The 22132-nt window shown below is 34.5% G+C and overlaps 6 protein-coding genes across 14 annotated transcripts; 4 read left to right on the forward strand and 2 right to left on the reverse strand.

Annotated features, from left to right (window-relative positions):
- The first annotated feature begins 1776 nt into the window (after positions 1 to 1776).
- LOC130508035 (uncharacterized) lies at positions 1777 to 3439 on the forward strand. Of its 9 annotated transcripts, XR_008942701.1 has the most exons (6): positions 1777 to 1934; positions 2013 to 2129; positions 2212 to 2264; positions 2430 to 2537; positions 2786 to 2921; positions 3016 to 3439. XR_008942701.1 is itself a non-coding variant. In XM_057003180.1 (5 exons), exons 2-5 carry the CDS (start codon positions 2082 to 2084, stop codon positions 3078 to 3080), a joined length of 357 nt encoding a protein of 118 aa, XP_056859160.1. In that variant the 5' UTR covers positions 1777 to 1934; positions 2013 to 2081; the 3' UTR covers positions 3081 to 3439. The 9 variants fall into 9 exon arrangements, 1 of the variants encoding a protein (XP_056859160.1); XR_008942704.1 differs by having other exon boundaries at positions 2013 to 2264; positions 2430 to 2709; XR_008942699.1 differs by having other exon boundaries at positions 2013 to 2264.
- Positions 3440 to 6962: 3523 nt separating this feature from the next.
- Positions 6963 to 8444, reverse strand: LOC130508696 (phosphatidylinositol 4-kinase gamma 4-like). The gene is made up of 3 exons (XM_057004338.1): positions 8360 to 8444; positions 7432 to 7553; positions 6963 to 7370 (listed from the first exon to the last, which is right to left on the reverse strand). Exons 1-3 carry the CDS (start codon positions 8442 to 8444, stop codon positions 6963 to 6965), a joined length of 615 nt encoding a protein of 204 aa, XP_056860318.1.
- Positions 8331 to 10762, forward strand: LOC108848384 (1-acylglycerol-3-phosphate O-acyltransferase). The gene is made up of 9 exons (XM_057003182.1): positions 8331 to 8748; positions 8855 to 9091; positions 9180 to 9226; positions 9341 to 9459; positions 9561 to 9721; positions 9840 to 9949; positions 10041 to 10140; positions 10226 to 10349; positions 10444 to 10762. The coding sequence occupies exons 1-9, from the start codon at positions 8528 to 8530 to the stop codon at positions 10573 to 10575; spliced, it is 1251 nt and encodes a 416-aa protein (XP_056859162.1). The 5' UTR covers positions 8331 to 8527; the 3' UTR covers positions 10576 to 10762.
- Positions 10763 to 10876: 114 nt separating this feature from the next.
- On the forward strand, positions 10877 to 15857 carry LOC108841983 (kinesin-like protein KIN-7I). Its single transcript, XM_057003181.1, has 9 exons — positions 10877 to 11297; positions 11619 to 11823; positions 11928 to 12017; positions 12098 to 12198; positions 12290 to 12409; positions 12512 to 12593; positions 12670 to 12737; positions 12815 to 13002; positions 13092 to 15857. The coding sequence occupies exons 2-9, from the start codon at positions 11658 to 11660 to the stop codon at positions 15679 to 15681; spliced, it is 3405 nt and encodes a 1134-aa protein (XP_056859161.1). The 5' UTR covers positions 10877 to 11297; positions 11619 to 11657; the 3' UTR covers positions 15682 to 15857.
- Positions 15858 to 18248: 2391 nt separating this feature from the next.
- On the forward strand, positions 18249 to 20094 carry LOC108842229 (uncharacterized). The gene is made up of 6 exons (XM_018615082.2): positions 18249 to 18757; positions 18842 to 18890; positions 18961 to 19012; positions 19089 to 19261; positions 19564 to 19677; positions 19764 to 20094. Exons 1-6 carry the CDS (start codon positions 18375 to 18377, stop codon positions 19938 to 19940), a joined length of 948 nt encoding a protein of 315 aa, XP_018470584.1. The 5' UTR covers positions 18249 to 18374; the 3' UTR covers positions 19941 to 20094.
- A 291-nt stretch (positions 20095 to 20385) lies between these two features.
- LOC108842228 (thaumatin-like protein 1) lies at positions 20386 to 21953 on the reverse strand. The gene is made up of 3 exons (XM_018615081.2): positions 21769 to 21953; positions 20990 to 21683; positions 20386 to 20679 (listed from the first exon to the last, which is right to left on the reverse strand). The coding sequence occupies exons 1-3, from the start codon at positions 21836 to 21838 to the stop codon at positions 20505 to 20507; spliced, it is 939 nt and encodes a 312-aa protein (XP_018470583.2). The 5' UTR covers positions 21839 to 21953; the 3' UTR covers positions 20386 to 20504.
- Positions 21954 to 22132: the final 179 nt, after the last annotated feature.

A 22132-nucleotide genomic window follows, 5' to 3' on the forward strand; every position in this document is an offset into this window, starting at 1 on the left:
TGGATATTCGAATGTATTTAAATCATATTTATATACTTTAATATGTTAGCTATTTTTCGAATTAATATCTAAGATATAAGCTATTTTAAGTTGTTTAAAATATTTGAAATATAAAAAATAATCAAAAGTTAACATTTAAAGTAGATAAACAATAATCAAAGCATCAAAAATACTTAAAATATATATTTATTCTTCATCCAAATATTCAAGTTAAACCTATTTTTAATTTTTAATTTAGGTACTTTGGCTTTAGATTTAGAGAAATTTAAAGATATATAAATTTTGAAAATTTAAAAATAGTTTAAACGGGTTATCAAATCCGCAAAGATCTGAATCAAACCGGAACCAAAGGTTATAAATACTCGAATAGAGTTAGAATCTTTAAACTAAAAAAAAACTCAAATCCGAATAAATTTTAACCGAATTCGAGTGGAGACCCAAATATTCACCCCTACCTTAGTCAATATAAAACGATCAAATATTACAAATATACTATTTAGTATAAATAAATAAAAACTAAAACTAAAAATTAATACCCGTGCGGTCGCACGGGTCAAGATCTAGTTCTAGTTTATTTGGTTAAGTGGGCCTGTAGAATAATAAATAATTAGGCATGTGGGAAAAATGTATCAATAATTGCTTAGAAGCACATGGTCTTCTTCTTTATTTAATAAATGGGATATAAAACCAGTGTGACGGAAACACTTCTTCTAATGGCTCAGGCGGACTCAACTCCGACCACCCCCTATCTTGCCGATCAGCCCTAACCCGCCACGTCTGCCTTGATTAACGTATTCTCGTCCGCATAATTTGTGAAACGGGGGATTTTTAGATCACCGGAACGACATACCTTTTTCCCCATACCTCTGAGATCTCCAGTCTCCAGATTTCTCCCTCCCCCTAACCTTCCAATTGAATTTTCTATTGATTAACATTATATTGCTTGCTTCCTTAGACCTTAACTGAAATCATCTTCTTCAGCAAAATTTTGATATAGAGTAACATAAAAATTCTAGGTCACTGGCGTCAAATTGTAAACTCCTCGTCCCTAGACGTACCCATAAATTTTTTATTGTCCCCTCACTACAAAGAACATCTTCTCGGAACGTTTCTGAAGTGTTACTGTCGTGCTTTCGTGCATCATATGTAAATTAATAAATTTATACATATATTGTTCAGAGAGGTGTGAATGAAGGGTTGTGTTGTTTAATAATGAAACTATTCAGGAAAGATGCTTTATACGCAACGCTTTACGGAGGGTTGTGTTGTTTGAGAAAGGAGACGATTGGGGAAGATAAATGACACGACATTTTTTTGATTACATAAGCCACTCAAAAGAATAGAACTTTTCATCCATTAGATCAAAAATAACAAACAAACATGACCGTTAGATTAAAATTTTATTTTCCTATAAAAAAACGATGATGTCATCTATCATCAAAAAATAGTTTGCTATTATATATAGATTTCATTTCTTAAATGTATTTTAAGAGTCATAACTATTTAGTGTTTCAAAGAAAAAGAGCCATAACTATTTTATTCACTCGATTTAGTTAGAAAAGCTTACAATAGTAATTAAAATCTTTTTTTTATCGGAGGATCAGAAAAAGTTAAATCTTTTCCAATTAATTTATCTTTTATCTGAATCACTTTGCATTGATATTTTAATAGGCAATTGTCCAAAATAGCACCTTTAAAGTTTTTATCACAAAAATGATACTAAGGAGAGAAAGTCACAAAAATAGCATTCATTAAAGAGTAAAATGTCTCTAATACCCTTATTTTAGAATTAATTAAACAAAGAAAAAAAAGAAAAAAAAAATAAGATACGCCTCTCTCTCTCTCTCTCTCACGCGAAGCGACGGTGGCGACAGCTCTCCGATTTCGATCGCCATCATCTTCAATCTCGTCGAATCTGCCGCCTCGAACATCAGGTATCAACTTCCGAACATCACTCTCTATTTGAAATCCGTATGGATTGGGATTACTGAAAAGGCAAAATTGAGTTGCAGGAGGTGAATGGCTCTGCTGCGAAAGATGGTAGAGCTCTGCCACAAGGGGGATTCACTTGTTGTTTAGCCATGGATGGTCTTAAGGTTCTTGCTTCTGGGTTTCAGATCGATGAAAAGGTACTTCACTTCGTCTTCTCTTTGTTAGTATAATAGATATCGTTTGTAGTTTATTAGGATCCGTTATTCCCCTTTTGTATAGTGTCCATGGGAATGGTTGTGAGTTTTGACTCTATGTTGCCTCAGCGATCTTAGGTAACCTTCTGTTCTTTCTATGGAACTATCTTTTCACACTTTGAATGGCAACTAAGAAGCATGGATATTATTACTAAAGTTCATATCTTTTTAGAGAAATATTTTCTAGTTACTGGCAAGGACTCATCCCCCTTCTAACTGGTTGGTTGCAATTATATTTTCAAGGTCAAAATTGAGAAGCTAGTTACTTCCATGGAGGGAGTTTTGGTTTCCAGAACTTCTTCAGATGTCAACTTCGTCATTGTCAAGAACGTCCTAGCTGCTAAGTACAAGGTCTGTTGCTCAAAGATTGCCAATCAATATTCTTTTTAGCTTCTAAATGTTCACTTCACACATCTGTAGATTATCATCGTTGGCTCCCGATTTATTTTTATTTTTGCTTTATGAACATTCCAACACTGCTGTTTTTCTTCATGCATCTCAAAAGATTAATCAGTTATGTTAGGTAAACTATAAGTATTTCTCTGTTCAATTATATCCGCTCCAATAAACACTAGGATGTATATTAAATTTTCCGGCAGTACATAGGTGATTTCCTTAGAACGGAGGCTTTCGAGCGGGAGGAAAGATTTACTATGCAGTATGCACCTCTAGTGAAACATCTCTCCTTTTCCCAGAAATTGTTTTGGATCAGTCTTTTGCCTCTGATGACTAATGGTATCTACTATATCCTGAAGGAAGCTGTTCAAAACCAGCTATTCTTGTTTCATCATGACAGCTAAAGATACCTTATTCTTTTTTTAACTTGCAGTGGGCCCTGTATGTTCAGAAGAAGCCAGTTGTTGCACTGAGTTGGTTACATCAGTGTTGGAATGAGCATAGCATCGTGTGATGACAGCTTTTAAGAACTCCACAAATTCACCGAGTCAGTGATGACAGCTTTTAAAAACTGAAGTGAAAAACACCTGGGGGAGGGGGACGAGGATAAGCAAGAATAGTGATCAGTGAAAGAGGTTTCTGTGGGGTGGGGGAGTTCGTTCAAACAAAGCTCACAAGTTGTAGAATGTTGTTTCTAATTTGAGGATCATGCAGCTTTTTTTTTTGTTTTTTACTTTCCGGGAAGAACAATAAGTTATATTTCAGATTTTACTCCTATGTTAAGTTGGTACTCATGAAATCTGGAGAACATAGTTGCTACCAAGCATACCAAAGATCAATTTAAGATTTTTAGGAAAGGCTTCCTGAATATTTAATATTTAATCAAAAAATAAAAGGAAATGATATCAAAGACATTTAATCAAACCATATTCAATTACAACGATATTCAATTACAAGAAGAATAAACAAAATCAAGAAATTAGTCACTTGATCTTAGTATCAAAAAGCAAAACAAAACAAATCATGCATTAAGAGTTATACTCACTATATTTCTTGTTAACATCAAGTCTCCGGTTATCAGTCTCTTCAAAATAGTCTTCTGGACTTCCTGAAACAATAATATTTAATTAAAAATAAAATTTTAGGATAGTAAGTTACATATTTTGGAAGGGTTTCCTAAAAAATAATGTTTAATTAAAAATTAAATCATAGGATAGCAAATAAAATATTTTGGAAGAGCTTCCTAAAAAATATTTAACTAAAAAGAATGTTAAGATAGCAAGTAAAAGTAGTCACCACACACTTATCTTTTTTGTTAGAGATTCAAAAACAAAAAAAAAAAGAAAAATGTTATGATAGCAAGCAAAATATTTAGAATAGCAAGTTAAAATGTATATATTAACAAAACTTGCATATATATCATATTTAGGATATCAAGTAATATATCCAAGAAGAGCTTCCTGAAAATTTAATATTTAATTAGAAAGGTAAATGTTAGAATTGCAAGTTAAAATGTATATATTAACAAAACTTGCAGATATACCATATTTAGGATATCAAGTAATATATTCAGGAAGGACTTCCTGAATATTTAATATTTAATTAAAAAAATGTTAGGATAGTAAATAACATATTTATAAAGACTTGCCTGAATAATTAATATTTAATTAAAAGATAATATATTAGAATAGCAAGTTAAAATGTATATATTAGCAAAACTTGCATATATATCATATTTAGGATATCAAGTAATATATTCAGGAAGAGCTTCCTGAAAATTTAATATTTAATTAAAAATGAAAAATGTTAAGATATAAAATAAAATATTTAAGAATGGTTTCTTAAAAATATAAAATTTAATTAAAAATGAAAAATGTTAGAATAGCAAGTTAAAATGTATATATTAACAAAACTTGCATATATATCATATTTAGAATATCAAGTAATATATTCAGTAAGGGCTTCCTGAAAATTTTAATATTTAATTAAAAAGGAAAAATGCTAGGATAACAAGTTGAAATATTTAGGAACGGCTTCTTGAAATTTTAATATTTAATTATAAAGGTAAAATGTTAGAATAGCAAGTTAAAATGTATATATTAACAAAACTTACATTTATATCATATTTAGGATATCAAGTAATATATTCAAGAAGGGCTTCCTGAAAATTTTAATATTTAATTAAAAAGGAAAAATACTAGGATAACAAGTTGAAATATTTAGGAATGGCTTCTTGAAATTTTAATATTTAATTATAAAGGTAAAATGTTAGAATAGCAAGTTAAAATGTATATATTAACAAAACTTGCATATATCTCATATTTAGGATATCAAGTAATATATTCAGGAAAGGTTTCCTGAAAATTTAATATTTCATTTAAAAAGGAAAAGTGTTAGGATAACAAGTTGAAATATTTAGGAATGACTTCTTTGAAATTTAATATTTAAATAGCAAGGTAAAATGTTAGAATAGCAAGTTAAAATGTATATATTAACAAAACTTACATTTATATCATATTTAGGATATCAAGTAATATATTCAGGAAGAGCTTCCTGAAAATTTTAATATTTAATTAAAAAGGAAAAATGCTAGGATAACAAGTTGAAATATTTAGGAATGGCTTCTTGAAATTTTAATATTTAATTATAAAGGTAAAATGTTAGAATAGCAAGTTAAAATATATATATTAACAAAACTTGCATATATCTCATATTTAGGATATCAAGTAATATATTCAGGAAGAGTTTCCTGAAAATTTAATATTTCATTTAAAAAGGAAAAGTGTTAGGATAACAAGTTGAAATATTTAGGAATGGCTTCTTTGAAATTTAATATTTAATTAGAAAGGTAAAATGTTAGAATAGTAAGTTAAAATGTATATATTAATAAAACTTGCATATATATCATATTTAGGATATCAAGTAATATATTCAGGAAGAGCTTCCTGAAAATTTAATATTTAATTTAAAAAAATGTTAGGATAGTAAATAACATATTTATAAAGACATGCCTGAATAATTAATATTTAATTAAAAGGTAATATGTTAAAATAGCAAATTAAAATGTATATATTAGCAAAACTTGCGTATATATCATATTTATGATAAAAAGTAAAATATTTAGGAAGGGCTTCCTGAAAATTTAATATTTAAAAATGAATAAAATAGTATATCAAGTAAAATGTTTAGGAAGGGCTTCCTGAATATTTTATATTTAATTAAAAAAAAAAATGTTAGGATAACAAGTGAAAATTTTATTTATTTACAACTTACATATATTTCATAGTTATGATACCAAGTAAATTGTTTAGGTACTTCCTAAAAAAATAATATTTAACTAAAGAGAAAATATTAGGATAACAAGTAAAATATTTAGGAAGAGCTTACTGAAAATGTAATGTTTAATAAAAATAAAATATTAGGATAGCAAATAAAATATTTAGGAAGGACTTCCTGAAAATGTAATGTTTAATAAAAAAATAAAATGTTAGGATAGCAAATAAAGTATTTAGAAAGGGCTTCCTGAAAATTAATATTAAATTAAAAAGAATAAATGTTAGGATAGCAAGTAAAAGTTTTAGTAAAGGTTTCCTGAAAATTTTATATTTAATTAAAAAGAAAAAATGTTAGGATAGTAAGTAAAATATTTAGGAAGTGCTTCCTGAAAATTTAATATTTAAAGAAAATATGTTAGGATAGCAAGTGAAGATGTATATATTAGCAAACTTACATATATATCATATTTAAAATGTTTAAGAAGACTACCTGAAAATTTAATATTTAATTAAAAATAAAAAAAAGTTAGGATAGCAAATAAAATGTTTAGGAAGGGGTTCCAGGAACTTAATCTTCCAAAACAAAACAACATAATTATGTATATTGTGTTTTGATGAGTTTGCGCTTATGATTATGTGTTAGGAATCAGCCCATCCAATGTTGTTGTGGCTTTGTTTGCCGACAGCAATTGGCTGTAAATATTTATATATATTGATTGCCAGTAATAAACTCCATTCTATGTTCAAGAAATGGCTAGTTCTGTTGGATTATTGATTAGACGGATGGCTAAACTAATTTTTGTAGCACTTAAATCAATTTTTTTAAACGTCCTTGAAAAAGCATATTGTTTTGGTCAAATTTACCGACTACTTGAAGAAACTGCATGAATCCTATTCAGAATGTTTCTCATTCACAAAAAAAAACATTAAATGTCAAAGCATCAATAACAGGAAAAAAAAAAAATAGAAAACATAACACAATTGTTCTGCTCTTCTTTGTTTTGGTTCTTAGCTAATGGGATGCTGAGGAGATTATCCAAGAGGTTTGTCTGCCTAACGTTACACATATTCTCTACCTAAAGTATATTGTTTTCGGACAAGTCTTTCACTTGTTTCCAGACGAAGCCTGCATGAAATAAGCTCCTCCTGTTCCCTCTCTTGACCTCACAAGAGGGTTCTCACTTCTTAGCCCATCAGAAGCAGAGCTAATCATATCTTTGACCACTGGAGATAACTTCACTTTAGGATTAACGATGAGAGGCTCCACAGAGAACTGCTTCCTCTGTGTCACAACTCTCGCTTGTGGAGGAGCAACAATAGACAACTCAAAGCTCTTATCCACAGGCTTAGCACGAACTTTAGCAGATCTCTTCACAATCAGATGCAAAACAGAGTCACCATTCCTACAGATATCATTAATAAGTCTCTGGTCCTCCAGCTTCTCACATTCGTAAAGTATCTCAAAATCAACAAAGTCTCCACCTTTTTTTTTTTTGGTAATCAAAGTCTCCACCTTCAAACGGAAAAAACAAAAGTTTCGAACTTTTTGGTTATATACGATCGAGGAGATGTACCAGAAGAAGTCGCAGCTCGATCACATCTTCCTCCGTCCCGACACCTACGTCGAATCCGTCGAGAAGCACACCCAGACGCTCTGGGTCTACGAGAACGAGGAGATGGTTCAACGCCCTGTCGCCTACGTCCCGACGAAATCAATAATTTAAGTACATCTCTGAGCAAACGAGGACGGACGACGATGGAAAGGCGAGAGGAGATGACGACGGCGAATCGTCCGGTGACAGGATACAGACGACGGCGAATCGTCCGGCGAGAGGAGATAGATGAAGGCGATTGTCTGGCGATCGTTTTCTCCAATTGATTTTTTTAATCATTCAAAGGAAAGGGCATAAGAGTAAATATTCTTTTTAATAAAACTTATTTTTGTGACTTTGGATCTTGAGTGCTATTTTGGGAATAAAAACTTGGTTTGGTGTTATCTTAGTCATTTTCTCTATTTTAATCCTGCATCAAAATCACTAATGGTAGTGAAAAAACTTTTTTTACTTCAACTGTTTGGTTAATGATTTGTTAATATTTTTATATACAAAAGCTTGAGTTTCGAATTTCAAAAAACGATTTATAGCAATTTATATAAATTAGTTAAAAAAATAATATAAAAATTTCAGTTTCGTATAAACAGAACCATAATACATAAATCTTTTATGAAATGATTTGAACTGAGTAAATAGAACAATTATTCATGAATTAGAATTATTAATTAGAAAAAACGATTGATGGTAAACAAAAGCTAATAAGAGACTGTGTGTACCTAAACCATAGGTTATATACTTAAATTTCCATTACAGACCTAATCCATAGTTTAGTAACTGACTTATTTGACTAATCAAATATTCAACGGAGAGAGAGAGTGTGTCTAATTATGACTACAGGAAGCTTCTCTCTCTCTCTCTCTCTCTCTCTCTCTCGCTTTGCAAGGAGGACACGTGACGTCGGCAGTGACGTGTGCCCCGTCATCAGGGACGCCGCATATAATCAAAATCCCTTTTGCGATGCTAAAACCTCTCATCTCAATCTTTCCACAATCTCAGGATTCCTTGACTTAACTTTTGGTCTTCCATCTCTCTAGATTTTTTTCTCCGGATTTCGTGTATGAGCTTAAACCGGTTCCGGTTAAGAATGGCCGAGGAAATCTCAAAGACAAAGCTTGGATCTTCCTCTTCCTCTTCCGCTTCTGCTGCTGCTGCTGCATCAGCTGCAACGAACGCCGCGAAATCGAGATGGAAGATCGTGTGGCCCAATTCCCTCCGTTGGATCCCCACCTCCACCGACAACATCATCGCCGCCGAGAACCGTCTTCTCTCCATCCTCAAGTGCTCACCTTTCTCTCTCTCTTTCTCTCAATTGTGGATTTTATATCAAAGATTGGATTTTTATGTTTTTGAAATGTTTCTATTATGGATGAATCATCATCATCAGGACGCCTTATGTACAAGAGCAAGTGAGTATTGGTTCTGGACCACCAGGCTCCAAAGTCAGGTGGTTTCGGTCTGCCAGCGATGAGCCTAGGCACATCAACACTGTTACCTTTGACGCCAAGGAAGGTTCTCCTACTCTTGTCATGGTTCATGGTTATGCTGCTTCTCAAGGTTTCTTCTTCCGCAATTTCGATGCTCTTGCCAGCCGGTTTAGGGTCATCGCTATTGATCAACTTGGGTAAGTAAGCAGCTTTGATATGTTCTTTTTTTTTTTTGTATGCATTGGGGGATTTATAACGAGGTACTTCTCTCTTTTCTCTTCCTAGGTGGGGTGGATCAAGTAGGCCTGATTTTACGTGTAAAAGCACTGAAGGTATTCTTTTTCCTTCTACTGTTAATTGGCTATCGTTTCATGTAGAGCCATTTCTCAATGGAGATTCTATAGCAGTAGTGGAACTGAAATGGTTCATTCTTTTGAGTATTGCAGAAACAGAGGCATGGTTTATCGACTCATTTGAGGAATGGCGCAAATCCAAGAATCTCAGTAACTTCATTCTGTTAGGTCATTCTTTTGGAGGTTATGTTGCTGCTAAATACGCTCTTAAGGTTAATTTTTATGTTTCCTTCCTTGGTATATATAACTCAATGAGTAAAAGGTGCCAGTTTGGATATTATATGATTTCTGACTTTATCTCTGGATCTTTCAGCACCCTGAGCATGTTCAACACTTGGTTCTGGTGGGATCTGCTGGTTTCTCAGCAGAATCGGATGCCAAGTCCGAATGGCTGACTAAGTTTAGAGCAACGTGGAAAGGTGCTCTTCTAAATCATCTGTGGGAGTCCAATTTCACTCCTCAGAAGCTGATTAGGTAATGCTCTAATAGTAATATTCATGTTCACCAGTAGTTTGATTAGATGCTATTTTATGGCTTTGGAACCATTTGATGAGCTTGTTATAAGCGTTTCTTAATATGCTTTTTGGTGCAGAGGATTAGGTCCTTGGGGTCCGGGTCTTGTTAACCGGTATACAAGTGCAAGATTTGGTGCACATTCGGTGGGAACTGTGCTAACAGATGAGGAATCCAGATTGCTCACCGGTGAGTACTTCCTTCTTCTTTTGAGTTCCACAGAAGCATATGGATGATGATGACGCATAGCTGATAAGTAATGAATCTGTTCTGGTTGTAGATTATGTGTATCATACGTTGGCAGCAAAGGCTAGTGGAGAGTTGTGCTTGAAATACATCTTCTCCTTTGGAGCATTTGCTCGGAAGCCACTCTTACAAAGGTTTGTCCAAGACAAGTATAATGAGCACACTGCAGATGGAGTGTTTAACATAACTCATTTTCGATGACCATTTTTTTGTGTGCAGCGCATCAGAGTGGAAAGTGCCAACAAGTTTTATCTACGGGATGAATGATTGGATGAACTATCAAGGTGCAGTGGAAGCAAGGAAACACATGAAGGTCCCTTGCGAAATCATTCGTGTTCCACAGGTTAAATCTCTAAACAGTTGTTATGCATTCGTTTTCAGATTTAAAGAAGAAAAATATAGTATGTGAGAGATTTGTTTGATAAAAAAATGTGTAGGGTGGCCATTTTGTGTTCATAGACAACCCAGCTGGTTTTCATTCTGCAGTGATGTATGCTTGCCGCAAGTATATATCTCAAGACTCCTCTCATCAACAACAACTCCTCCCTGATGGTTTACTATTGGTTTAGTCCTACCATGTCTTTTACCATATGTAAACTTTATTATAAATGTGTACAAAAAACCATATATAAAAGAGAGACAACTTTTCTCATGTTGGTTTGTTTTTGTACTTTGGAGTTCCAAGACTCTTGCAAGACTTCAGAATGTGACCTCATTATTTAAAAAAAAAATCTTAATATAATCTCTCTTCAGTTATCTGTTTCATCGAATTTCTTACGATTTACTTATGAAACATAACAAATCAAATCTATGTACTTGAAACTGTGGCCAGTACTCATTCTATTTTAATTTGTCATCAACATAAGGTTCATGTGTGTTAACTTTTGAATTTGTCATTACGATAAGGTTAACTTCCCTTGTACAGCAAGGTAATACTATAATAGCCGTAACGGAAAGGTTAAAATAGGTTAAAGATTGGCAACATTCTTAAATTAGTAAAAGGAGACCTGGTGGTCGAAACGTTTCCATTGGCCATGCCGGCAGACAGCTCAATCAGGGAAAAAGAAACTTGAGGAAGAAGAAATTACAGAGAGAGAGGTTTTAACAAAAGACGTTTTCTCTCAATCTTGTTATTTCGTCTGACTCATTCTTTCTCCTCATCTCCCAACAACTTTTCTCGTTAATTTTTCTATATGAACCTTTCTCAAATTAAATATTTCAACTAGTTTCATCCCTCCTCAAAACATGCCTTCCTCCCAAATCTGCAGCAGTACAATGACACGATCAAAAGGTGAGCACTGAATCTTATATATGTCGATTCGTTCTGGTCAATGACTAGCAATGAAAGGTTTGAAATGTTCAGTATTTGTTGTTCTTTATTATCTAAAGCCTGCATTTGAGAAAAAAAAACATGTTTCTGAAGATTTCCTTTAATGTTTGGGTTTATGTTTTTTTGTGGCGGTTCAATTATGAAAAGGAAGTTTTATATAAGGATCCAAGGGTTTTATATATTGTGTAATCCACAAGTTAATAGGAAACCCTAGAAAAAGGTCTTCACCTAAATTTTGATTCTCTCTTTATCTCGTCTAAAGATTCTTAACCTTTTCAACAGCTTTGAGTTAAAGAGAGATATATAGAAATAAAGAAAAAGATGTCGGCGGCAGGAGGAGAAGAGAAGATATTGGTGTCGGTGAGGGTAAGACCTCTAAACGAGAAAGAGAAGACAAGGAACGATAGATGTGATTGGGAATGCATCAACAACACCACCATCATCTGCAACGCCCATAACTTGTCTGATAAGCCTTCCTTCACCTTTGGTAAAAACAAAAACAAGAAAAAAAAAACTCTTAAAATTACTAATTACACCAACATATTAGTTACTACTATCATAAATCACATATCATCAATTAATGTGTTACAGACAAGGTGTTTGGATTTGAATGTCCTACAAAGCAAGTGTATGATGATGGAGCCAAAGAGGTTGCACTTTGTGTCCTCTCCGGAATCAACTGTAAGAAACATAATTAAATAGTTTTGAAATTATTATATTAGATAATGTTATAATGGAGATGGTTCTTGTTGTTGTTGCAGCAAGCATCTTTGCTTATGGACAGACAAGTAGTGGCAAAACATACACCATGACTGGAATCACTGGATTTGCAATCAATGATATCTTTCTTTACATTGACAAGGTTACATACATTAACCTCTTCTAAATCTTGTTTATTTCTATTTTCTATCAATGTTACATTCTCTGAGAAAATTTTCTGTTGTTTCTTGTAGCATAAACAAGAGAGAAAATTCACTCTAAAATTCTCAGCAATGGAGATATACAATGAAGCTGTTAGGGATCTACTTTGTGAAGATAATAATAATCCACTTAGGCTTCTTGATGATCCAGAGGTACCCTTCCCATATCTTTTTTCCAAGCTATTAAGTAACTAACACCCATGATCATTATTAGCTACATAGTTACTGATAATGTTTAATGTCAACTTTGATTAGAGAGGAACGGTTGTTGAGAAACTTAAAGAGGAGACTATCACAGACAGAAACCATCTACAGGAACTCATATCCATATGCGAGAGTAAGCATCTAACCACATTACATTATACCTTCTTCATTACTTGGTTATGTATGCTGAATCTATGGTCTTTTCTCAGCTCAAAGAAAGATTGGAGAGACGTCTTTGAATGAGACTAGCTCCAGATCTCATCAGATTCTCAGACTGGTACTCATATTTATCTATCAATGATAAAGACTAGACTCACATATTATGTGTCACGTTAATTTTTTCTTATCCTGCAGACAATAGAAAGCTCTAAACGAGAGGTTTCACCAGAGAGCTCAGCGATTCTTGCAGCATCAGTGTGCTTTGTTGATCTAGCAGGAAGTGAAAGAGCCTCCCAGACATTATCTGCTGGTTCAAGACTCAAAGAAGGTTGTCACATTAACCGGAGTTTACTTACTCTTGGAACTGTCATCAGAAAACTCAGGTCATTTTTTTTAGCAACTCACCTTAAAATAGTACTCCTCTAGAGTCTCTTAAGAAGCTAATATGAATGTGTTTATGGAACTACTACAGCAAAGGGAAACATGGACACATACCATATAGAGACTCAAAACTAACACGTATACTTCAAAACTCACTGGGAGGAAACGCAAGAACGGCTATCATATGTACAATGAGCCCTGCTCGTAGCCATCTGGAACAATCAAGAAACACACTTCTCTTTGCAACTTGTGCTAAAGAGGTGACCACAAACGCTCAAGTGAACATGGTCGTCTCTGAGAAAGCTTTGGTGAAGCAGCTCCAGAGGGAACTGATGAGAATGGAGAATGAGTTGAAGAATCTTGGACTTGGTTCTTCCTCTTCTTCAGCCCCTGATGAGTTTCATGCATTGCTCAAACAGAAAGAGGAGTTGATTGTAAAGATGGAGGAGCAGATCCAGGAGCTTAAGTGGCAACGAGATGTAGCTCAATCTCGGGTAGAGAATCTGCTTAAGTCAGCAGCGGAAGAGCAATCATCATCTTCAAGTTCGATTGATTACAGCAGAAGAAGAAGCTATGATTCAACAGATTTTGATGAGCCTCGTATGCTAAAGAACTTTGGGAAAAGTAACTTGTACTCTCCTGATGAAGATGGTTTCTTGCTGGATGATACTACTCCTCGAATTCCGGAGCATGGACTAAGCATCAAGTGGGAGGAGATGGCTCAAAAGACCACACAAGAACCAGAAGATGTTTGCAAAGAAGTAAGATGCATTGAAGAGAATAGTGAAAGAGTTATAATCCAAGACACACTAGACAACATTGTTGAAAAGGAAGTTGAGTCAGTATCAGATGTGAATGAAGCTATGGAGTCCAAGAAGGAAGATGCTGATTCATTTTTAGAGAAGAGTTTATATGCTGAAGATGAAGCCCAAGATGAGCTAAATATAACCAAGTTACCAGAAGAGTTCCAAGAGACAGAGCAATCTACAAAGAAAGAAGACATGGAACAGAACATGTCAAAGGAGCAGCCATGTGTTGTAGAATACAAACAAAACTACAAAACTTCTATGTCCAATGAGGATAAAGAAGCTATGGAGTCAGAAAAGGAAGATGATAATGTATCTTTAAATGCTAAACTTGAAGCCCAAGATGAGGTATCTATAGACAAGTTGGTAGAAGAAGTGCAAGAAACAGAGCACCCTGTGGAAAAACAAGACATGCAACAGAATCTGTCTAAGGACCAGTCATGTCAGGAAGACAAACAGCACTACAAATCTCTTATGGCCGATGATAATGAAGCTATAATAGAGTCAGAAAAGGAAGATGATGGTTCCTCTTTATCTGCTAAACTTGAAGCCAAAAATGAGCTAACTATAAAGAACTCAGCAGAAGCTACAGAGCAAACTGTGGAGAAACAGAGGAGATCTTTACAGAAAAAAGATGACTTGGAACAGAACTTGTGGCCTATGGCTAATGAGATTGAAGCTATGGAGTCAGAAAATAAAGATGCTGATTCATACTCAAAAACAACAGATACAGAGTTGAGTTTATCTGCTAAACATGAAGCTGAAGTTGAGCCAACTATAAACAAGCTAGAAGAAGCACATGAGACTAAACAATATGTGGAGAAGGAAGAAACAAAACCAAGTTTGTCTCCAAGCAAAGAAGACATGACACAAGTCTATGGAGGTTCTGATGAAGATGAAACTACATACGAGGCTCTTAAAAACAAGGTGAAGGAGATGCAGAAGACAATCGAGTACTTTATGAGTATGCACTCGGCAGAAGAGAATCAATCTCCATCTTTCAACACAATAAGCGTCAACACCAGTCCAGGAGACAGCTTGAAGATGATGAGAAGAAGCCGAAGCTGCAGAGAAAGTCTCCTGTTCACAAAGGCGGTTGCAGCTGCTGCTAGCGGACGGTTCGCATTCAACACATCTAATAACGCATCCTTTGATTTAGACAACATTGTCTCCACCGATGCACAGAGCACTAAAGATTCAGACACAGAGACTAGCAGCGGTAGCTTCCATGAGTTTATGGCAGGACTTAAACAGATGGCAATGCAGCACCATTCCAGACATGAGTCTGACACTGAAGCAGAGAAGAAGAAGCCTGAAAGGGTAGATGATGATAAAGACACAAAAGCAGAGTTTGAGAGACAGCAAAGCCAGATAATTGAGCTTTGGGGAGTATGTAATGTACCTTTGGTTCACAGAACATACTTCTTCTTGCTCTTCAAAGGAGATCCATCAGACTTTGTCTACATGGAAGTGGAACTCAGAAGGCTATCTTTCCTCAAGGACTCGCCTGAGATGGTGAGGAAACAAAGTGCTAAAACGCTAGCACGAGAGAGAGAATGGTTGGGTAAGCAGATACCAAAGAAGTTTGGTAGGAAGGAAAGAGAAGAAGTCTACAAGAAATGGGGTGTTGATTTGAGCTCAAAGCAGAGGAGCATGCAAGTAACACACAAGGCATGGACCAACACTAGAGACGTGGATCATTGCAAAGAGAGTGCTTCTCTTGTGGCTACTTTGGTTGGATTCGATGAATCAAACATGACGCCAAAGGAAATGTTTGGACTTAGCTTCTCACCTACAACAACACTCAACATTAAACCTTCTGGCTGGAGATTATCCAACTCTTTCTCTCGTATTAGCTTGACCGGTGGATTATAAACCATATTTTTTTATTTTTAAAAATTTGTCTTTGTGTGTTTGTATTAACAGTTTTAAGTCATGAAGGTGTGCAAGATATATATCACTCACATTACTCGTCAGTGATATTGTTAGACCTATTCTTTGTCGTCAACTTATTTAATTTGTTCAGTATCGCATTGACATAAACTTCAATAAAACCAAAAAAAAAACTTAATAAAACCAATCGAATGTAAATGTTTTGTTTTTCTTTAATGATATTGTAACTCTGTACTACACATTTAGTTGTTATATTGGTGAATGCTGATATCTTAGGGAAAATCATGAGCATGACCAAATTTAATTTACATTCATCCAATATTTTTTTTATCACTTCATTCATCCAATATAAGCTTAAGATTTTCTGTGTATAAATGACTATTTTTTAAAAATATATAAGTGAATTCAAATATGATCCTAGTGAGAGTGTTTTTATATTAAAAAAAGCCTAACTTCATAAAAGTACATAATCTAAAATTTCTAAAATTTTCCTGAATGACATATTCTAGTAAATCTCTCAAAAGTTCGTCCATTAATGTTAATTGCCTAATCATTAGAAAATCTAAAGACTTCCTTTCCAAGAGAGATTCAAAAGATTATATTTTTTGTCTATATATATATTTTTTTTTGTCTATATATTTCGTGTTCTAATTAGCTTAACCATAACAAGCTAAGCTCTGACTCTCTTGAATTTACCAGGAAAAAAAAGATTTAGGAAGAACAAGTTTTTGGTGAAGTGCAGAAACAATATGATATTGATAGGTTACCTCATACCCGTCATCATTGTGGTTGGAATTATCATCTTGACTTTTGTATGGATATGGTGTGGCTGCGAGCGGAAACAAGTGACGCCTAGTTCTTAAGCTGCGGAACTTTTTTCTATTATCATGCATCAATTTTTTATTATTATAATGAAATCTATAGATTAGTAAGCAATATGATAGCATATAGATCGATAATGTACCGCTGCAATATTTTCGTCATTTAAAAATTATAATTAAGAAAAGGTTATGTTCTCTTTTTTGTTTGTGGTCCATGTATGTTAATTCTGTTCTACATATTTAGTTGTTATACAATACGCAGCACAATTTATACTGGTGAATGCGATATCTTATGGAAAATAATGAAGTATGAATCAACAAAATAAATTTTATTATGACGACCAAATCTACATCGATCCAAACATAAGTTCAACATTTTCAGTTTAGAAATGAAAAGAAAAAAGAATGAAGAAAACCTAAAGAGAAATACCTTTAGGGGATGTATTCAATTTAGCATTTGATGTGATTTGGTTTTTAATGAAGTTTCAGATGATTTTAATAAGTTGCAGAGATTTAGGTGATTTTAGTTAAACTACTCTAGAATATCACCTAAAACAATGGGATTTGAGTTTTATTTTTTTTAACTAAGAAACTCCACCCAAACACCCTAAAATCACCTCAAAACTTTAAAATTCCACAACTTAAAATATTTTCAATAACAGTGGATTTCAGAGTACTTTACGAAATGTCAAGTTTAATAACAGTGGATTTTAAATGAGTTTTTAAAATTCATGTTTGAATAACAGTGGATTTGTCATTTTAATACAAATCACCTGAAACTCTCGGTTGAATACACCCCCCTTAGATACTAAATCAAGTCTAGGGGAGTGTTTTAAAATCCGATCCGGATCCACTGTTGAACCAGTAAACTCAATGGTCTAAGATAAATTCGGTTTGAATTCTATGAAAAAATTAATATTTAAAATTTAATAAAACCCATAAAAATACACTGAAAACTTATAAATAACTCTTCTTATAATTTTTATAGGTTTTATTTGAAAAATGAAGTGAACGATGATATAGAAAAAACAAAATTAATTGATTTCATTTGGTATCAGTTTTTTTTTTGCTATTGATAATTTACTTTTGATTTATTTTAATCAAAAGTTTAATTTTATTATTCATATTACATATTTAAATATTTATGAATTTTTTAATCTCGAAATTTTTGTTAATGTTATAACTCTTAACTTATTACAAAAAAATAAATAGTCTAAACTATTTTTAATATTTGGTAAGTCGAATGAAAATAAAATATAAAAACTAATGTTAAGTCTTTTCTGAATATTTAAAATATTATTCTATGTTTTATAAGAAACATTTAAAATAATCAAAATTAGTTTTAATATATTTATTGCCACAGATCAATAATAAATAAAAGCTAATTTATTATTTATCTGCGGTTAGTTCGCAGTCGATCCGATGACTTGGTGATTCGAAATATCAGGTTCAGTTGGGATCGGGTTTCAAAACATCGGTATAGAGATTAGATCTAGAGGGTAGAAACTACTATAAGGAATGAGATTAATTAGAATTAGTGTTCGAAAGTAGAGTGGTTTAATATTTTTACTTTTTTGTCAACGTTTAATATTACTAACTAATAAATATTGCTTCTAAGATTTTTTTTTTTAAATTGTTATTTGTGTGATAGAAATTAAAAAAAAAGAAAGTTATTTATGAGATTTGTCCAAAAGCAAAAGGTAAAACAGGTAAAGAAGTAACAATATGGAGGTGAAAAAACTGAGTTGTATAAAAAAAGTAAACGCTTTACACCATTTTTTTACAGTGTAGCTGTAGTAAGTAGATAGGAAACACCACCACCCGACATCGGAACGATTCGCCGGAGAGCTTTCCATGGCACAACTAATACGACCGATACGGCAACTTTCGCCTCAGTGTCACCACCATTTTCGCAATCTCCGCCACCTGCTCTCCACGAAGCTGCCGCTAAACCCACCTTCTTCTCCCACCACCACCACTCTCCTTCTCCTCCTCTCCCCTTCTTTCTCCACCGCAAGACCTCCGCCTCGTCGGCGACTTCGCCGTCCCGCGCCACCCGAAGCTCTCGCTCCTCTAACTCTCGTCGCTGAAGAAGAAGGTGGCGACAGCGATGGTGAGTCCGACGAGTCTGAGTCGTCGAGGAGCAGGAACCAGCGGAAGCGCGACGCTCGCCGCGCCGTCAGGTGGGGTATGGAGCTAGCTTCCTTCTCAAGTGATCAGATTAAGAGAGTCATGAGGTATATCAATCAATCATCAATCATCTTCTCGTATTAAAAAATCTCAACTTTATTGAAAAATGAATTGACTTTACAATCTTGTAGAGCTGCGTCGCTTGGTGAAGAGGTTTACGATGCGTTGATGCTTGCCAAGGTAAATCAATTTGCGTGCTTTAAGTTATTATGGGACTAATGCACGTAAGGTGTTTGTTGTTTTGTCTCAGAGGCTAGGCGCGGATGTTCGAGAAGGAAAGCGTAGACATTTTAACTATATTGGTGAGAGAGACAGAGAAAAGTTACATTATTTACTATAGCCTTCACTTAGCTGATGTGGTGTATGTTTTTTTCTTAGGGAAGTTGTTGCGTGAAGTTGAACCTGATTTGATGGACACTCTGATTAATGCTACCAATCAGGGTGATCTCACAAGGATTCAGGCGCTGATTGCTTCGGCTAAGGAGGGAGCAGATGATGCTGGAGTTAGTGATTTTAATGATCTGGAAACAGAGTCGGAAGATGAAGGAGAGGTAAGTGTAAACCAGTACATTCAGTATACGTACCAACTTTCAGTTTTTCTTATGAGATTTGCAGTAAGTGAGTGAGTGGGAGACATGATTATAGCTAGGGGTAGAATATAGGTTAAAACTTTTAACTTAAAAGTAGCTTCCTTTAGCAAACTTCTTTAGGAAAAGAGATTAGGATGGCTCATTCTCGCTACTGTCTAAGTGGACGAAGAGAACTGTATTTGTTGTCTACATAGAAACTTCTATCACATGATTTTCTCTCTCTAAACTCATGTAATTTTTGAAATAATAATGTTTTTTTCCAGAGCTCAGAAGAGTATATGGCTATAGCTGCGAGATGGTTTGATGGCCTCATCAGTCAAAATGTGGAACTCACCAAAGAAGTTTATTCTCTTCAGAGTGTTGATTTTGATCGACAGGTTAGTCAAACTATGAGCTCAATAAAGAAAGGAGATGGGTATGACTTGTTTACTAAAGTGTATACTTCCTCGTTGATTGTTGATAGGAACTGCGTAAACTTGTTCGGAAAGTACAGTTGGTTCATGAGCAGAGGAAAGACGTAACCCCAGATAAGCAGAAAGAAGTCGATGCAGCATTGGTGACGGCTGAGAAGTCTCTGAATCGGTTTCTTCATTCCGTGGCAAAACAAATGAAGAGCGAGGAGAGCGATTTGTTCTTGTGATATAAAAAAATATTTGTTGATGATTCAATGTAATACCCTTTAAACCGAACTCAGACCGAGTAACCAAAATTTTGGTTCGGTTTGCTAAATCCGGTTAAACTGCCAAGGCTTTACTTTTAGTTTAGCTTATCAGTTATCATGATCTTCTTTTCTCCTTTTTGTACTTTCTTTTTACAGCACACGTTTTTGCGTTTCTTGTCATCTATCCATCAATGTTATCCTAATAGGACACATCATTTGTCATCAAAACCAAAATTAAGATAAACTATTACCTTTTCTATCAGATATATGTTCTTCCACTAAGTTTTATGAATCAGTAGTGGCGACATTTATCAATATATTGCAACTACTTGCAAACTGAAAATTTGCTATACTGCGACCACAAACTCTATACAACAGTAGTAAAATGACATTGTACAATGTACATGGTCAATGTTTTGTAGTGAACTTGAATAATGGTCAACAATGTGGTTAAATATCCATTAATTTGCACAATCATGAAACATATAAATGTAATCGGATGCAGAATTTACATCCAGAACCGGAAATGATGAAAAACAAATATCAAAATTGCCGAAAAAGAAGAAAAATACAACTAAAAATGAGTAAATATTGCGAAGATATTTGAATTTTTGAAGAGTCAGAAGCAAAAACATCAGATAACCAAGTTGATAATGGTGACGGTGAGCTTTCTGCCAATCCACCGCCCTCTCTCCACCCATTAGCTGCAGATTTTTGGCTGTATACACATTCCCAACTTTAATGAGTATAATACTATTTGAATAATAATTAACAACTAATATAAGCATACGCGTTTGATAATGGTAGGCCTATTGTATGTTCTAATAACCTTTTTTTAATTTTTCCTTTCTTTGATGGAATGACTATTATATACTCCTTTATTACGTGTAAAAAAAAAAGAAAGAATCAACCTCTTTTTCGTAAATGGCTCAAACCAATCACATTACTCTGCTAGCTAAGCTCGTCGTGTGCATGATAAAAAAGCAAGTAGACAAAAAAAACAAAAATAATAAAGAAGTTAAACCTACCTAGGCAAGGAAGGGCAAAGAGTGATGGTATAATCAGCAGAAGTGCATGTGAACGTGCTCGTAGCATCGTCAAACGCGTAGCTATACGATCTAGGACAAGCTGACTTGAATATCTCAGAGTACATGGACGGTTTACACTCTGTTGGTGAAGCGTACGCGCCACTACAACAATACTCCGGACTACCAAACGCCTCGCACGCGCTTTTGCATGCTGACCCGGATCCGAACCGGAGCTCCGCTGGACATCTCTGGTTTAGATCCGCTACGCAACCTGTGGTCAAGCAGTTGCCTTCTGTTCCTCCATTTGCTTCAACTACCATGGGGACGTTGTATCCGTCCACGAGGCTCACGTCGTAGAAGTCTTGTTTTCGGGCCGGGTCTTCTGGACCTGACCCGATTGTGAACTCGGCTAGTGTGGCAGGTGGTTTGGCTCCTGAGCCGTTGCATTCGACTTGGTTAGAGCCGCAGTCCCCGGTTAAGCAGGTGAATTGACCTGTTTGAGAGTCGAAGTTGCAGCCGGTTCTTGCCCAAAACCGACCCGACCAGCTCTGTGGAGCCTGGAAGGAACGTGAGCCACCAGAAGCTAGCTCGAAACCGGTGGTTCCTAAGCCGCTGCTTCCGGAGTTGGCTAAAATACCCGGCCAGACAGTGAAGCTGCATCGGTTTACTACAGTGATTTGAGCACCATTACTTCCTACGCAAGTCAAAATGCAATACTTATTATTATGCGTGATAAAAGATATGAAAACTGTAAATCTTAATATAGATATGAAGTTTACCGTAGAAGAAGAGGAAGCTGAATATGATGAAACAGAATGAGACAGGAGAGTGAAGGAGTGTTATGATCATCACTGTTTTTAGTTTTGTTTTCTCTTTTGAAAAGAAAAGTATTTTCGGTGGAGAAGTCAAGTTTGGAATATTGGAGATAACAAAACGGAAAGAGGAAGAGAGCAAAGAAAATGAAGAGATAGAGTTTAAAGGGAGCATTTAGGGTGACATCAACGACTCTATATATACCTTCTCTCAAGGGTCAAGATCCATGTGATCTCACATATAAAAAAGTATGACCAAATTACTTTATGTTTAAAGTCGTGCCAGAGAAAACAATACGTTGAAAAAAGATATTTTATCACGAATTTGATT

Source organism: Raphanus sativus, chromosome 2 (assembly GCF_000801105.2).
Source record: "Raphanus sativus cultivar WK10039 chromosome 2, ASM80110v3, whole genome shotgun sequence".
NCBI lineage: Eukaryota > Viridiplantae > Streptophyta > Magnoliopsida > Brassicales > Brassicaceae > Raphanus > Raphanus sativus.

Bases quoted from the DNA above. Each gene is read 5' to 3' on its own strand.
- LOC108842229 (XM_018615082.2), top strand. From the start codon at position 18,375: ATGGCACAACTAATACGACCGATACGGCAACTTTCGCCTCAGTGTCAC. The intron at 19,013-19,088 runs GTGAGAGAGACA...TTTTTTTCTTAG, and splicing joins TAGACATTTTAACTATATTG to GGAAGTTGTTGCGTGAAGTT. The intron at 19,678-19,763 runs GTTAGTCAAACT...GATTGTTGATAG, and splicing joins GTGTTGATTTTGATCGACAG to GAACTGCGTAAACTTGTTCG.
- LOC108842228 (XM_018615081.2), bottom strand. From the start codon at position 21,838: ATGATCATAACACTCCTTCACTCTCCTGTCTCATTCTGTTTCATCATA. The intron at 21,684-21,768 runs GTAAACTTCATA...TGACTTGCGTAG, and splicing joins CAGCTTCCTCTTCTTCTACG to GAAGTAATGGTGCTCAAATC. The intron at 20,680-20,989 runs GTAGGTTTAACT...ATGTGTATACAG, and splicing joins CTTTGCCCTTCCTTGCCTAG to CCAAAAATCTGCAGCTAATG.
- LOC108848384 (XM_057003182.1), top strand. From the start codon at position 8,528: ATGAGCTTAAACCGGTTCCGGTTAAGAATGGCCGAGGAAATCTCAAAG. The intron at 9,227-9,340 runs GTATTCTTTTTC...TGAGTATTGCAG, and splicing joins TACGTGTAAAAGCACTGAAG to AAACAGAGGCATGGTTTATC. The intron at 9,950-10,040 runs GTGAGTACTTCC...TTCTGGTTGTAG, and splicing joins GGAATCCAGATTGCTCACCG to ATTATGTGTATCATACGTTG.
- LOC108841983 (XM_057003181.1), top strand. From the start codon at position 11,658: ATGTCGGCGGCAGGAGGAGAAGAGAAGATATTGGTGTCGGTGAGGGTA. The intron at 12,594-12,669 runs GTAAGCATCTAA...GTCTTTTCTCAG, and splicing joins ACTCATATCCATATGCGAGA to CTCAAAGAAAGATTGGAGAG. The intron at 12,738-12,814 runs GTACTCATATTT...CTTATCCTGCAG, and splicing joins CTCATCAGATTCTCAGACTG to ACAATAGAAAGCTCTAAACG.
- LOC130508035 (XM_057003180.1), top strand. From the start codon at position 2,082: ATGGATGGTCTTAAGGTTCTTGCTTCTGGGTTTCAGATCGATGAAAAG. The intron at 2,130-2,429 runs GTACTTCACTTC...TATATTTTCAAG, and splicing joins GGTTTCAGATCGATGAAAAG to GTCAAAATTGAGAAGCTAGT. The intron at 2,538-2,785 runs GTCTGTTGCTCA...ATTTTCCGGCAG, and splicing joins TCCTAGCTGCTAAGTACAAG to TACATAGGTGATTTCCTTAG.
- LOC130508696 (XM_057004338.1), bottom strand. From the start codon at position 8,444: ATGAGAGGTTTTAGCATCGCAAAAGGGATTTTGATTATATGCGGCGTC. The intron at 7,554-8,359 runs GTCCTCCTTGCA...GTCGGGACGTAG, and splicing joins CGTCACTGCCGACGTCACGT to GCGACAGGGCGTTGAACCAT. The intron at 7,371-7,431 runs GTACATCTCCTC...TTCCGTTTGAAG, and splicing joins TCGAGCTGCGACTTCTTCTG to GTGGAGACTTTGATTACCAA.